At 45.3% G+C, this 15735-nt stretch overlaps 1 protein-coding gene across 1 annotated transcript in view; it reads left to right on the top strand.

Annotated features, from left to right (window-relative positions):
- GABBR2 (gamma-aminobutyric acid type B receptor subunit 2) overlaps positions 1 to 15735 on the top strand; it is a 435702-nt gene that overhangs the window by 247332 nt on the left and 172635 nt on the right. Inside the window, exon 11 of the mRNA XM_061588946.1 lies at positions 1488 to 1620. Within this exon, the coding sequence (XP_061444930.1) occupies positions 1488 to 1620 (133 nt within the window). The remainder of the gene's footprint in view (positions 1 to 1487; positions 1621 to 15735) is intronic.

The following is a 15735-nucleotide window of genomic DNA, read 5'->3' as shown; positions in this document are numbered from 1 at the left end:
CTTTAGTGAAGATCAAAGACATTCAGCCATAATAATGCTCATCTAAACTTATTTATAAAGCAGCAGATAGATTTGCATATTTCTACAATTCTGCACATAAAGCTGCTTCAGTTATCCTGCCTAAAATTGTTCATGCTTTGGTTGCTCCCATAGAGCCATTCAGGTATGCCAAAATGGTGCACCCAGCGCCTGCATGTCACCTAGGAACAAACTTGTCCTCAGTATTTTATTGTTTGTTTGCCACCCTGGGCTCCTTATGGGAGGAAGGAGATATAAATGTAATAATAAATAAACAATACATAAAATAATAATATTTTTCTTATTTCCTTTTGTCTGTGTGTGTCTCTTTTCACCCATCCACCACCACCATTTTCTTTTTCCAGTAATTTTTTTCATGGGGCATAGATTTCAATTCCAGGTTGTTGTTTGTTTATTTTGACAGTTTATATACCACTTAACTACTATTGTCCCTAAGCAGCGTACAAAAAGCTCAGCAGAATGAAAATAAGAATCAGTTAAAATTACAAAATAAAAATTCAGTCAAAATGCCTGCTGGAATAAAAAAAAAAATCTTCAGTAGGTGCCAAATTCAACAGGGAGAGTGCCTGTTTCACCTCAACTAGAAGGAAGTTCCATAAAATTGGGCCCACAATAGTGAACACACAGCTCCTGGTCAGTATGAGCCATGCCATCTGAGCCAAAGGGGATCACTAATAGTTATCCCCCAAATATCTCAGTGATTGGGCAGGGATATAAGGGATAAGGTGGTCCCTGAGGTATCCTGGACCCAGGCTGTGAAAGGCCTTGTAAATGTATACAAGAACCTTGAACCTGGCCTGGTAGCACATGGACAGCAGTGCAAGCTTTTGAGCTTTTCGAGTGAAAGCTTTTCTAGCTGCAGTATTTTGCCCAGTTGAAGCCTCTGGACCAGACACAAGGTTAGTATCACATGTGATTGTTTATTTGACATTCAGTGGCTATAATTACATATATTCTCATTTTCTAGCTGATATTCAACTAAAACAATGCATTTTTGTTAACACTGGAGGTCATTGATATTGGGGGGAGGGGCGTGTGCATTTTTTTTTGCTGATTCTTTTGTTGCCCTCCCCGCTTTCTTGTTCCTGACAGTAATGATTCTGAACTACACAGATAATGGATAGTCCCATATGATCCTTGTTGTTGAATATATTCTATGGTGATGCCATTCTTGGAACACTCCTTCCCGAGGAGGGGAAAAGGATTTTTTATAGTGAAATTAATTGCTATGGTTAGTTTTCTGATGTGATTATAGGTTGTTGGTTTTATGTATAATTACATCATGTGGTTTTATTTGTTTTGACCTGCCTTGAGTTTCTACCTCCTCTCTGAGACCCTTTTTTGGTGATCTACCTTGTTGATGCTCTGGTTTCTGAAGGAGCTGTTATATGGAAGAATCCTCATTTTGGGTTGCTTTATAGTGACTGTCTTCTGGTCTCTATCCAAAGGTTGATAAAGATGTCCAGTCCCTACATGAACAACCTCATCCTTCTTGGAGGGATGCTCTCCTATGCATCAATATTCCTTTTTGGCCTTGATGGATCTTTTGTCTCTGAAAAGACATTTGAGACACTTTGTACTGTAAGTACCTCTGAACCATTTAACAGAGATGCTGTTTTGCATAACACAAGGAATTTCACATATACTCTGGCTTTCTGTAGAAGCTTCGATACTTTTATCTGCAGCTACATATGCTTTTGGAGTTTGAAAAAGTACTCCTTTTGATTTAAAAAGCCACAATTTTGAGAAATAGTGGAGCACTTGCTTCAGTTTTCAATGAAAGTTCAAATGTATAATGTTGAAATTTAAATGTGATATTAAGGGACAAAAGAGTGCTGTGTCAAGAAAGCGGTGACCAGATCTGTTCTCAAATAACCATCTTTGGGCTGCTGTGATCTAACTAATTTTATATAACGCTCACACTTTCATATATTGGGGAAATTGGTTAAGCATTTGATTAAAAAGAAAGGTGGTGTGACAGCTTGGCTCCAGGCTTTCATTTTAGAGTCATTTTCTGACCCCTTTCAATCTGGCCGGGTTTCAGGATGGGGCGACTGTAATGGGTCCACAGATAAAATGAAGTGCAGGTTATGTATATCTCCCTGTCCTTTCTCCTAGTCCTCTCTTTGGGATGTGGTGGACGAATGTATTTTGATGAAACTCTCGCATATAACTGCATTATGACTAAAGTACTTTCTTGGGTAGATCTGTCCCCAGCTGCTATTTCTCAGAAATTCTGTATTACACAGTTTATTAAACTAAGCCATCATTAAGACTGAATATAATTGCTGCCTTTTGAAATTTGAATATTTTACATCTTTTTTTCAGTGGTAGTAGTCAGTGTATAGTTAAGGTCAATCAGACAGCTCAGCATTCCTAATATTTTGTAGATCAATCTACAGTCGTCATTGGTTTATTTCTATACTGCTTTTTGGTCAAGGACCCCAAAGCAGTGAACATAATAACTATTTTTTATTATTATTATTATACTTGTATACCGCCCCACAGCTGAAGCTCTCTGGGCGGTTTACAGTAACTAAAAACAAATACAATTTAAGATACATCTTTTGAAAAACAATTTAAAACACAATTAAAAATTTTTAAACAATATAAAACAGAATACAGAATAAAATATAATAACATAATACAGAATAAAATATAATAACATTACAATAAATACAAATTCAAAAGTACAATACAATAATCAGTTAAAATATAAAATAACAAAAATCCAAGCACACAATAAATCACACTTTATACATTCATGAGTTGTGTTTGTGGTCTCACCACAGACACAGCTGCTATCCACAAACAAGAGCCCACACAATAAGCTTCCCCCTGGAAGCAGCTGCAGCTATGCCAAAGTTCTTAAAGTTGCTCTCCAGGGCAGGCAGGGTCAACCTTCTGGCTCCTCAACAGGCTGCAGTTCTCCAGGTGCAGGAGCAGGTGCAGTAAAGAAGGACAGGGAAAGCTAAAGATTGTGTTCATCTCCCAGGCAGCAATAGTTCTATTACTGCTTCCAGCCAGATAAAATAAGAAATGGCAGACAGCTAGAAATTTCAGGCGTGTTACCTTTATTAAGACCAACTAAAAATCACAAAATAGTGGACTACCTTTTGAGTTTCAAAGAACTCTTTCTCAGGTTGGTTATATTGTGATACAGGAGTCTCTTTGTAGACTAAGTAAATTGTGGTCACCAACCTGATGCCCGCAGGCACCATGGCACCCACAAAGTCCTTCATTGGCACTCCCAGACAGGCACCCCAGACTCTGAGCTTTCATTTAAAAGGAAAAGTAAGGCTCTAGCCATCCTAGAAAGAACAGTATGAAGTAAAACAGTTCAGTTTCTCCTCTCCTTTAGTGCACTTTTTCTGCTTCTGTCTTATTTTCTAGTAGTTCTTGGAATCTCTGTAGTTGGAGATAGGGGGGGGGGCAAAGCACAGGAAGCTCATCACGGGCTGCACAGCAGCAGAGCCAACCTGATGCTCACAACGCTGTTCCAAGCCACAGCAAGCTTCGTGCTGTTCATTCAAGAAATATTTAATTTATTGCAATGATATTGTAATTGTAACTTATTATTAATCATTAGGAGCTCTAGTGTGTAAAGTGAAATCAGCCTCTTTAGGCTGCAGTCCTATGTGTACTCTCTTGGAAGTAATCCCTATTGAATATATGGGACTTAATTTTGCATAAGCATACATAGGGAATGGTTGTGCTATTTGTAAGATTAAATATGATTCCTGCCATTTGACTTCTTGGCTTCTTTTTTCCACCCTCCTTATGCATTAATTGTGATATTTGGAATTCATTTCCAGACAGTTTACAATTATTGCAAGTACCAAGAAGCAAGACAAAATTTGGCCTCTATCTGATTAGTGCCAAGATACTTGGCCCAGTGTTTTATAACCATATCCTTAATTTTAAGATAGTATTGTAGTTTGTAATTACAAGATTATAGGCCAAATCCAAATAGAGAGAGAGAATAAATGGAAATTCTTACCGTTGATTTCTCTTCCCAGGGGTTCCTGGAGGGCATTCTGCAGCTTGGAAGGTGCCTCCCCCTGGCGCTCAATAGGCAGGGTCCAATCTTCAGATTATCTCACCCAGGGGGAAGGGCCATCCTGCTCTCTCCCAGACCCACTGGCAGAGCACGGATGACCCCTCAACCCCCCAAAGCGGTCCCTTAATGGAGCTGTACTCCTGGCCTGACTGGCCTGTCATCTCCATGACAACCCACTGCAACTTGTGGAGACTAGCATGGTAAGAAACTGACTTCTGAAAGGAAAAAACCTGGAAGATAAAATGTAGAAACTTCCAAGGCAACAGACAGAAGAAAAAAAGTAATCCATGAAATCCCCAGGAGTCCCTGACTACCTCCCCCTCATGTATGGTGCTGGCAGAAGCCACTGGAAACCAGCATGACTCAAACGCTCAGCACCGGAATGAAGAGGTGGGGGAATGCCCTCCAGGAAACCCTGGGAAGAGAAATTCACGGTAAGAATTTCCGTTTATTCCGCAGCGGTCCCTGGAGGGCATTCTGCAGCTTGGGATATAACAGAGCAATAATAGCCTCCTGGGTGGGATTCCAGTTGTCATGCCTGGACCACCCCTTGCAAAACCCACCTCCCAAATGCAGCATCTGCCAAGGCCCAGGAGTCAATTTTGTAATGCTTGGCAAAGGTATGCAGTGATGCCCATGTGGCCATCCTACAGATTTCTATGACTGGGAAGCCTCCTTTAGCAGCCGCCGAGGTAGATGCCCCCTGCAAGGAGTGGGCCGTGAGCCCTCATGGTGGAGGTTTGCCCAAAGCCTGATAAGCCTGGATAATGGCCTCCTTAAGCCACCTTGAGATTGATGAGGGGGAAACCTTCCTGCCCATTGTTACCCCACCAAAGGAAATGAATAGCGCCTCTGACTTCCTAAAGCTAGCGGTCCTTTCCAGGTAAAACTTGAGCTCCCTACACACATCCAGAGTGTGCCAGGCGCATTCCTTAGAGGAGGACAGATTGGGGCAAAATGAAGAAAGAATCACCTCCTGAGATCTGTGAAAAACTGAATTTATTTTAGGAATAAATGATGGGTCTGGCCTCAGGACCACCTTATCCTGATGAAATATGCAAAGTTGCAGGTCCGAGGACAGGGTCTCTAACTCTGATGCCCTTCGAGCTGATGTAATAGCTACCAGAAAGGCTATTTTAAGAGTCAAGAGCTTTATCTCACATGTGGACAGGGATTCAAAAGGCGGACCCATAAGGGCTGATAGCACCCAATTTAAGTTCTATGTGGGGAAGCAATGGATGACTTGGGGATTCCATAAGGAACTGCCAACATAAGGGATGCGATGACAAAAAGGGATCACCCCTACAGCTCAGAATGCTATCAATAGCCAATAGCCTGGTGCTTAAGGGTATTTATACTAACCCCCATATCCAACCTGACTTCTGTTTCCTGACTCCTAACAGAGCAGAGCAGAGCAGAGGGAGCTGTCTCAGTTGGTCTACAGGTGAGGACATATAAGCAAGCCAGCTTTCAGAGAGCGAGCGAACAGGGAGAGCAAACAGGAGTTTGACAAAGGAGCTCGACAGGGGAGGTCAAGAGGGAGGTGCCTAAAAGATAATAATATTCTTCTTGTTTAGTGCAGCACATATCAGTGGGACTCTCAAGTTTACCCTGAAGTAGGACAGGACAAAGCACAGGCCACTCCAAAACAAGTAGTTAGAAAGAAACAAAAGATAGAAGAGAGTATGAATGGGAAGGATACTCCAGTGGTTGTGACCTGCAAGGTTTGTGCTGTGTTTGTTTTCTTGCTTGAGAACAACATGGTGTACATGTGCAACAAGTGCAAGCTCGTGGCACTGTTGGAAGAAAAAGTGAGAGGCCTGGAACTATGGGTGGCCACACTGAGAACTATAAGAGAAGACGAAGAGTTCTTAGACAGAACGCTGGAACAACAGCAGCAAAGAGAAGTGGAGGTGGAAGAGCAACAGCATGTGGTAGCAGAAGAGGAGACTGCTTTGGGGAGGAACAACAAAGTGGAGGAACTCCGTGAGAAAGGAGCAGAAGAGCTAGAAGACACCCTTCACCCGTGGAACTATGGAACTGCTTTAAACCACACGAGGATGAGACTGGAGGACAGCCTGTGGTGGAAGAATTACAGGGGACCCCATGCAACAACGAGCAAGAACTTGAAGCTCAATCAAGCAGGGCCAATGAAACCTCACCCCCCAACAATAAGAAGAGAAGAGTACTAGTAGTGGGAGACTCCCTACTGCATGGGATCGAAACCCAAGTATGCAGAGAAGATCCGTGGACTCTCCAGGTATCCTGTCTACCAGGAGGACGGATTAGAGATGTGACGGAAGGGTTGCCATCACTCATCAAGCCCACCGACAGGTTTCCAGTTCTCCTCATCCATGTAGGAACAAATGATACTGCCAAACAGAGCTATGAAGAAATCACATCAGAATTTGAAGCTCTGGGAAGGAAACTCAAGGACTTTGGGGCCCAGATAGTTTTTTCATTCATCCTTCCAGTACTTAGAAGAGGAGTAGAAAGGGAAAGAAAAATACTCTGTGTGAGTGAATGGCTACGAAGGTGGTGCCGACGTGAGAGATTTGGATTCTGGGACCACGGGCTATGGTTCCTGGAAGATGGATTGCTGGCAAGTGATGGGTTGCATCTCACAAGGACTGGGAAGAATGTGTTTGGCCACAACATAGAGAAATTCATCAGGAGGGCTTTAAACTGAATCCTAAGGGGGAGGGTAATGACTGTAATAGGGACCAGTGACAGTCCTCAGAAAAATGTAGTAAGGAAGCCAAGCCATAAATCACATGGTCTTTGATGCCTGCATACTAATGCGCAGAACATGGGAAACAAGCAGGACGAACTTGAACTCTTAATCCAGGAGGGCAATTACGACTTGATAGATATAACTGAACCTTGGTGGGATGACTCCCAGGACTGGAATACAGCAATTGAAGGATATAACTTGTTCAAAAAGAACGGAAGGAATAAAAAGGGAGGTGGAGTTGCGCTATATGTTAAAAATATATATCCCTGCACAGAAATACTGGAAGATGAGCTTGGTTGTTCCACCGAGAGTATCTGGATTAAAATTAATGGGGCAAGTAATAAAAGGAATGTGGTGCTTGGAGTCTATTACCGACTACCCAATCAAGGAGAAGACAAGAATGTAACTTTTGAAAAGCAAATTGCCAATGTTCCGAGGAGGCATGATGGAGTAGTAATGGAGGATTTCAATTATCCCGATATCTGTTGGGAGACAAATTCTGCCAAACACGGCCCCTCCAAGAAATTTCTGACTTGTGTTGGAGATAACTTTCTCCTACAGAAAGTGGTGGAAACAACCAGAGGATCAGCTATCCTGGACTTGATTCTAACCAATAGAGATGATTTGGTGGATGGAGTGGCAGTTAGTGACCACACCATACTTGAATTCTTGATTTTAACAGAAGCAAAAGCTGAGAGTAGCCATACGCACACCCTGGACTTCAGGAAAGCTGATTTTAATAAACTCAGAACAATTGTAAGTATGGTTCCATGGCAAGCCACCCTAATGAGAAAAGGAGTCCAAGATGGGTGGGAGTTTCTAAAAAAGGAAATTCTAAAAGCGCAATGGCAAGCAATTCCAAGAAGGAAAAAAGGGGGGAAACAACAGAAGAAGCCAATGTGGCTTCACAATAGAGATGACCTGAAAACCAAAAAGGACACATACAGGAAGTGGAAAGAAGTCCAGGCCACAGAGGAAGAGTACAGGAAGGTATCACAGAATTGCAGGGATGGTGTCAGGAAGCCTAAAGCTGAGAATGAGCTGAGGTTAGCGAGGGATGCTAAAAGCAACAAAAAAGCTTTCTTTAGGTATGTCCATAGTAAAAGACAGAGAAAAAAACAGTGGCACAGCCACTCAATGAGGATGGCAAAATGATAACAGATGATAAAGAAAAGGCAGAAGTCCTCAATTCCTACTTTGTCTCAGTCTTCTCCCAAAAACGGGTCTATGACCCTCCCAGGAAAATGAAGTAGAAGGGGCAGGATTGGAGCTTGAGATTGATAGACAAATGGTCAAGGAATACCTAATCACTTGGAACGAGTTCACATCAGCAGGGCCCAATAAACTGCATCCTAGAGTATTGAAGGAACTGGCCGAAGAACTCTCAGAACCACTGTCTATTATCTTTGTGAAATCATGGAGGACTGGTGAAGTGCCAGATGACTGTAGGAGAGCTAATGTTGTCCCTGTATTCATAAAAGGCAAAAAGGAGGAACCGGGGAACTACAGACCAGTCAGCCTAACATCAATCCCTGGAAAAACTCTGGAGCAGATTATAAAGCAGTCAATCTGTAAGCACCTTGAAAACAATCCAGTGATTACTAGGAGCCAACATGGATTTATGAAGAACAAATCCTGCCAAACTAATCTTATCTCATTTTTTGACTGGGTAACCTCCCTTGTAGACTGTGGGAATGCTGTGGACATAATATATCTCGACTTCAGCAAAGCTTTTGACAAAGTGCCCCATGATATTCTGATTAGCAAGCTAGCTAAATGTGGGCTGGATGGAACAACTATCAGGTGGATCCACAGTTGGCTCCAGAATCGTACTCAAAGAGTGCTTATCAATGGTTTCTTCTCAAACTGGGCAGACGTAACGAGTGGGGTACTCAGGGCTCAGACCTCGGCCCAGTGCTCTTCAACATTTTTATTAACGACTTGGATGAGGAGGTACAAAGCATGCTTATCAAATTTGCAGATGATACAAAATGGGGGGGGCATAGCTAATACTGAGGAAGACAGAAACAAAATCCAAAGGGACCTTGATAGGCTGGAACATTGGGCTGAAAACAACAGAATGAAATTCAACAGGGATAAATGCAAAGTTCTACACTTAGGAAAAAGAAACCAAATGCACAGTTATAAGATGGGGGATACTTGGCTTAGCAATACGACATATGTGAAGGATCTTGGAATTGTTGTTGATCACAAGCTGAATATGAGCCAACAGTGTGATGTGGCTGCAAAAAAGGGAAATGCTATATTAGGCTGCATTAACAGAAGTATAGTGTCCAAATCACGTGAAATATTAGTTCCCCTTTATTCAGCACTGGTTAGGCCTCATTTTGAATACTGCATCCAGTTCTGGTCTCCACACATCAAGAAGGATGCAGACAAACTGGAACAGGTTCAGATGAGGGCAACAAGGATGATTAGGGGACTGGAAACAATGCCCTATGAGAAGAGACTGAAAGAACTGGGCATGTTTAGCCTGGAGAAGAGAAGACTGAGGGGAGATACGATAGCACTCTTCAAGTACATGAAAAGTTGTCACATAAAGGAGGGCCAGGATCTCTTCCCGATCGTCCCAGAGTGCAGGACACGGAATAATGGGCTCAAGTTGCAGGAAGCCAGATTTCGACTGGACATCAGGAAAAACTTCCTAACTGTTAGAGCCATACAACAATGGAACCAATTAGCTAGAAAAGTAGTGGGCTGTCTGACACTGGAGGCATTCAAGAGGCAGCTGAACAGCCATCTGTCGGGAATGCTTTGATTTGGATTCCTGCATTGCGCAGGGGGTTGGACTTGATGGCTTTATAGGCCCCTTCCAACTCTACTATGATTCTGTGATCCCAGCCTGCAGGAAGCCCAGGACATCTGCAATCTATCTAGAAGCTAGATCTCGCCTTTGGGCTCGGAACCAGTCTACATATAGCTTCCAGGTAGAGCCATAAGTTCTGTGGGTTGACGCCTTTTGTGATGCCAGTAGGGTATTCAGAACTGAGCTGGAAAACCCCAATTCCGCTAACCATTACCACTCAGCCTCCACATCTGAAGATCTCTGGGCAAGGGCAGAAGACCGGGTCCTGGCTCAAGAGGTGTGGTCGTTATGGAATTCGCCACGGGTCCTGTACTGAGGTGTAGTAACTCTGGAAACCATGCCCTCCTCGACCAGCATGGAACTATCAGAATCACCTTGGCTTTCAGATGCTTGATGTGTCTGACCATTTGTAGAATGAGAGGGATGGGAGGAAAGGTGTAGAGGAGCCCCTCTGGCCAGTCCATCACCAGTGCATCCAGTCCCAACTGGTGGAAACAGGAGAAAAACCTGTGGAGCTGAGCATTCTGATACATTGCAAAAAGATCCACCTGTAGAACTCCGAATATCTTGATGATTTGTTGGAAGAACTGAGGATGAAGATGCCACTCTATATCTGAAAGAGAGGTCCTGCTCAGCCAATCTGCAGTTACGTTCTGGACTCCTGCCACGTATTCTGCCCTCAGGGACAAGAGATAAGTTCCCGCCCAACTCAACAACCTCCTGGCCTCCTTTGCCAGAGCAGCCAATCTCATTCCTTCTTGATGATTGATGTATGCCTTGATAATGGTGTTGTTGGTTCTCACCAAATGTGAGCCCCTGAGACCTGTGATGGGAACTCTTGGAGTACCAGACGCACAGCCCGTAGCTGCAACCAGTTGATACTGTGTCACCTTTCGCTGTCCGTCAATACTCCCTGTGTCATATGGGTATCCAGATGTACCCCCCATCCATAGAGACTTACATCTGTGGTCAGAATCTTCCTCACTGGTGATTCTAGGCTTACCCCCATCAGCAGCCTCTGTGGGGCCAACCACCATCCCAACTCCACACGCAGACTTGGACTGATCAGAATCCTCAACCTGTGTGACTGCCAGCTGATGCTGGAAAGACAATAGCACCTGCGTCAGGGGACAAGGATGAAACCAGGCCCAGTTCACCAAGTCCTAGCAGGAAACTAGCATTCCCTGCAACTTGGCTAGATCCATCAGGTCTACTGACTCTGAAGCAATCACTTTTGCCGTGAGGTCCCGAATCTTATTTACCCACCCCTGAGCAAGCTTCATGTTGAAAAGAGCTGAGTTTATCTGAACCCCTAGATGAGTGATGGTCTGAGTGCATTCAGCCTTGGTCACCCTGTATGATTACCTCTGTCAGGAGAGAGACAGGGGGAGTGTGACTCTGTTGATTCTCCTTGATCTCTCAGGGGCTTTCGATACCATTGACCATGGTATCCTTCTGGGAAGACTGGCTGAGTTGGGAGTGGGAGGGACTGCATGGCGGTGGTTCCGCTCCTACTTTGCGGGTCGGCTCCAGAAGGTGGTGCTTGGGGAACATTGCTCGGCACCCTTGACTCTCCAGTATGGGGTTCCGCAGGGGTCAGTTCTGTCCCCCATGCTGTTCAACATCTACATGAAACTGTTGGGTGTGGTCATCCGGAGCTTTGGAGTGCATTGCCATCAGTATGCTGATATCACGCAGCTCTATTTTTCCTTTTCATCTTCTTCAGGTGAGGCTGTCAATGTGCTGAACCAGTGCCTGGCTGCGACAATGGACTGGATGAGGGCTAATAAACTGAAGCTCAATCCAGATAAGACTGAGATGCTGCTAGTGGGCGGTTCTTCTGACCGGATGGTGGATGTCCAACCTATCCTGGATAGGGTTGCACTCCCCCTGAAGGAGCAGGTTCGTAGCTTGGGGGTTCTCCTAGAACCATCTCTGTCACTTGAGGCTCAGGTAGCCTTAGTGGCATGGAGTGCCTTCTACCAACTTCGGTTGGTGGCCCAACTACGCCCCTTGTCTGGACAGGGATAACCTGGCTTCAGTTGTCCATGCTCTGGTAACCTCCAAGCTAGATTACTGCAATGCGCTGTATGCCTTTGAAGACGGTTCGGAAACTGCAGCTTGTGCAAAATGCAGCGGCCAGATTGGTAACAAGGACCAGACAGTTTGAACATATAAAACCGATTCTGGCCCGCTTGCATTGGCTGCCTGTATGTTTCCAAGCTTGATTCAAGGTGCTGGGTTTAACCTATAAAGCCTTACACGGCTTAGGACCACAATACCTGATGGAACGCCTCTCCCAACATGAACCCACCCGTACGCTACACTCAACATAAAGGCCCTCCTCTGGGTGCCTACTCCAAGGGAAGCTGGGAGTCTGGCAACAAGGGAGAGGGCCTTCTCAGTGGTGGCCCCCAAAATATGGAATGACCTTAGGGACGAGGTGCGCCTGGCGCCAACACTGTTATCTTTTCAGTGCCAAGTCAAGACTTTCCTCTTCTCCCAGGCATTTTAGCATGTGTTTTAAATTGCTTTTTGAAAAAATGTGTTTTTAAATTTGTATATTTGTTTTTAATGTTTTTAATTGTTGTAAACCGCTCAAAGAGCTTTGGCTATGGGGCGGTATACATAGGCAATCAATCAATCAATCAATCAATAAAAATAGGGTACTCTTCTCGTAGTTGACCACAAAACCATGGTCAGTGAGACAATCCAACGTTGTCTGTACATCCCTGGCACACTGACCCCTGGAGAAGGCCGTGACCAAGATGTGGTCAAAGTAGGGGTGAAGCCTCATCCCCAAGGTCCTCAGGTGGGCCATCAGAGCTACTAGTACCTTGGTGAACACTCTTGGAGCTGAGGCAAACCAAAGGGCAGTGCCGTGTACTGATAATGCTGATTGGCATAACAGAAGCAAAGATATTTCCTGTGTCGCCAGAGAGTTGGGATATGGAGATAGGCCTTGGAAAGGTGTATTGATGCCATCCAGTCCTCTCAATCTATGGCCTCCGATATAGACTTCAAGGTCTCCATTTTGAATCCATTTTGAACTCCATTTTGAACCCTCCGATTCAGCCACTTGAGGTCGAGTATATCCTGGACAGTCCCATTTTTCTTCAAAACCAGGAAGAAAATTGAGTATATGCCCTAAGCCCCCTCTCGAGCAGGTACTGGTTCCAGTGCATGTATGTCCAACAGGTGACCTATGGCCTTGAGAAAAGCCTGATGTTTTCCTGGTCTCCTGGACTATGGGGTTGGAATGAACTTTCTTCTTGGAGACTGGAAAATTCCAAGGAGTAACTGGATGACACTCTGGAAAGAACCCAGCGGTCTGATGTGGTCGTTGTCCATGCCCGTGCAAAGTGTAGCAAACAACCCACTATTGCTCCATGCAGAGCTCCTGGCCTGGCATCAGGAAGCTTGCCCCTTCTTTGACCCTTTCTGGAACTTTGAAGTGGAGGGTAAAGGAGAGGCAGACTATTGTCTGGACATGTTGGTGATGGGGGTCCTGTCTGACTTTCCCCATTGAGATTTATACCCAGAAGTATATTGACGCTGAAAGTGTCTGGCACTCCAAAAGGACTGCTGTTGTTTTGTCTTGCACTTGTCCTTTTTTGCCGTGAGAAGAGCCTTCTGCTTGTCCCTTGTTTCCACTAAAACACTTCTCCAGAGAGTCTCCAAATAGCTTCCCCCCCCCAAAGGAAGAGGTCACCAAATGGCTTTGTGAGCCAGGATCCACTTCCCAGTGTCTGAGCCATAGAGTCCGCCTAGCCACTGTTCCGGAAGCCATTGCCCTGACATTGAACATCATTGCTTCCCTTGTAGCATGTACCTGGAAGGCTGCTGCCAGAGATATCTTCCTCAGCCCATCCTTCACTTGCTTAGGAATGTGACTGCGAGTTCAGTTGCTCGTGCAAACATTGATGCCGCAGCCAAAGCCCTGAAAGCTGGTGCTTCAAAATCCTTATGCAGTGCAGCCTCCATCCTTTTATCACAGGCGTCATTTGGTCCCCCTTCCCCTTCAGTGGGAATAGTGGCCGAAGAAGAGTGAGCAACCAGTGCCGAGTCCACTGCTGGCGCTTTTAGCTGTCCCATGATCAGGGGCGCAAAGGAATACTGTTTACTAACCAGCTTATGCACCGGTTTGGGTTTGGCTGGGTTGGCCCATTCTGCATTCCACAGAGCCTGGAATGAGTCTGGGAAAGGCAGAATATCCATCTTCAACTGGCCCTCTGGGAAAGCTGCCCTGGAGCCTTTTGATGCAGTGGAGGTGCCCAGCTCGTCCCCCTTGGGCTGTTCCTCAGGAAGTTCCAAAACCTGTCTGGCCTTTGCTAGCAGAGCAGGAAAAAACTCTGCCTGAAAAAGTCTCCCCTTAGGAGGAGGTGCTTCCACTTCTTCCTTTGAGAGCTCTCCCTCCTCTCTGCCTTCTAAAGAGGTAGAGCAATCCGAGTCTTGACAGTAGTCCCAAGGCTGTAGCTGCCTGTTGACTCATCACCCTCTTATCCCCTTGCTTACTTCTAGGGTGGTGAGAGGAGTGTGTGTCTTTAGTGTTGCATTTCTGTTTCTCGTGCCTCTTCCCATGATTGCTTTGGTGAACAGGGGAACGGGAGGATGATGAGTCCAGGGATGGGGGGCAGAGGGGGAGGTGCTGCTTGGGGCAGACAAGACATGCCTTCTTTTCTTGTGTCCTGATGTGGACCCGCACGTCCTCTTATGGCTCTTAGATCTTAAACTGGGCTCTGCCTCCGCCTGTACCCCAGAGTTCCTGACTTCCTTAGCCACGATGCCCCAACCCATGATAGGAATTTGGGGAAAATCCTCCTGTCCTGGGGGCGGGGGAAGGGGAATCTGCTGAACGGCCACTACTCACCCCCTCCATGTGGCGCTCAGGCATCTCTCCTGACTGCTGGGAATGTGGCAAAATCTACTGCTGCATTAGATCGCTCTGCTCCCCTTCTGAGAATGTGGTCATGTCTCTGTAATTGCGGGCGGGATGAAATTCAGAGCCCAGCCGACCCTAAGGTGGGGGTGGGAAGGGCCTGATAGCCTCTGAAGGCCAAGAGTGCCTTTTTGCTCTACGCGCAGGCGAATGGAGGCCGCACTTCGTTGCTGCCACTGCCTTTCTCCTCTGCTGATCAGATGGGCGCTGAAGCGGCAAAGAAAGGAACTGTGGCTGTACGTGCTGCACATGGTCACGCCTCTCCTTCAGTCGACTCCCTCGTCGTGGGCCAGATGGCCCTCTAAGTGTCTCCCTGCTCCGTCCTGAGCTAGGTAGCTGGGGAGGAGTGGGGAGGGAGGGAAAGAAACAAGAACAAAGTATCAGCGCGAGAGAGACAAGAGAAAGTAGAAAAGGTGGAGAGAAAAATGAGATTTTGGGGGTGAATGAAAAAACTTGAAGCTGGCTGGCTCTTAGGGAGCCCAACCGGACCCTAACCTTCCACGACAGTAGGCAGGACGGGTCTGGGAGAGAGCGGGATGGCCCCTCCCCCGGGTAAGATAATCTGAAGATTGGACCCTGCCTATAGAACGTCGGGGGGAGCCACCTCCCAAGCTGCAGAATACCCTCTAAGAACCGCTGGGGAAAATAACATGATTACAAATGCATAAGTAAATAATATGGAAAGAAAATACTTGAGTTACGCTGACAATATGGGAGTGCATGTGTTGACTTTTGTGAAGAAATCCCCTTCTCATGATTGAAGATGTTGTTTTTATTAACCCAGTTAAGATTATGTTTATGTCTGACTGTTAATGTTTAATCCTAACGTTTGTCTGATGCCTAGCTTTTTTTTACTTGGCACAATAGAGTTGCATGTGGTAATGTGCTGGTGAAAAATGAAACACAAAAACTGCAGCATAAATGCTAATGTTGCAGGTTTTTTTAACTGCATCAACAACATTGCCAGCTGAACGCTCTGTCCCACATTGCTAGGACAAAAATGCATACAATTTTTCACTGCTTTAGATTTCTGTCCTTCCTTTTTCTTCCCCTTGTCCAAGGCTCATCATTTTTTTTTAGTATAATTCTTCTTTACCTCAGAAGAAACTAAGAGTTTAACCTTATACTTCAGTTCT

Source organism: Rhineura floridana, chromosome 1 (assembly GCF_030035675.1).
Source record: "Rhineura floridana isolate rRhiFlo1 chromosome 1, rRhiFlo1.hap2, whole genome shotgun sequence".
Lineage (NCBI taxonomy): Eukaryota > Metazoa > Chordata > Lepidosauria > Squamata > Rhineuridae > Rhineura > Rhineura floridana.
This window is presented reverse-complemented; position numbering and strand designations above follow the sequence as displayed.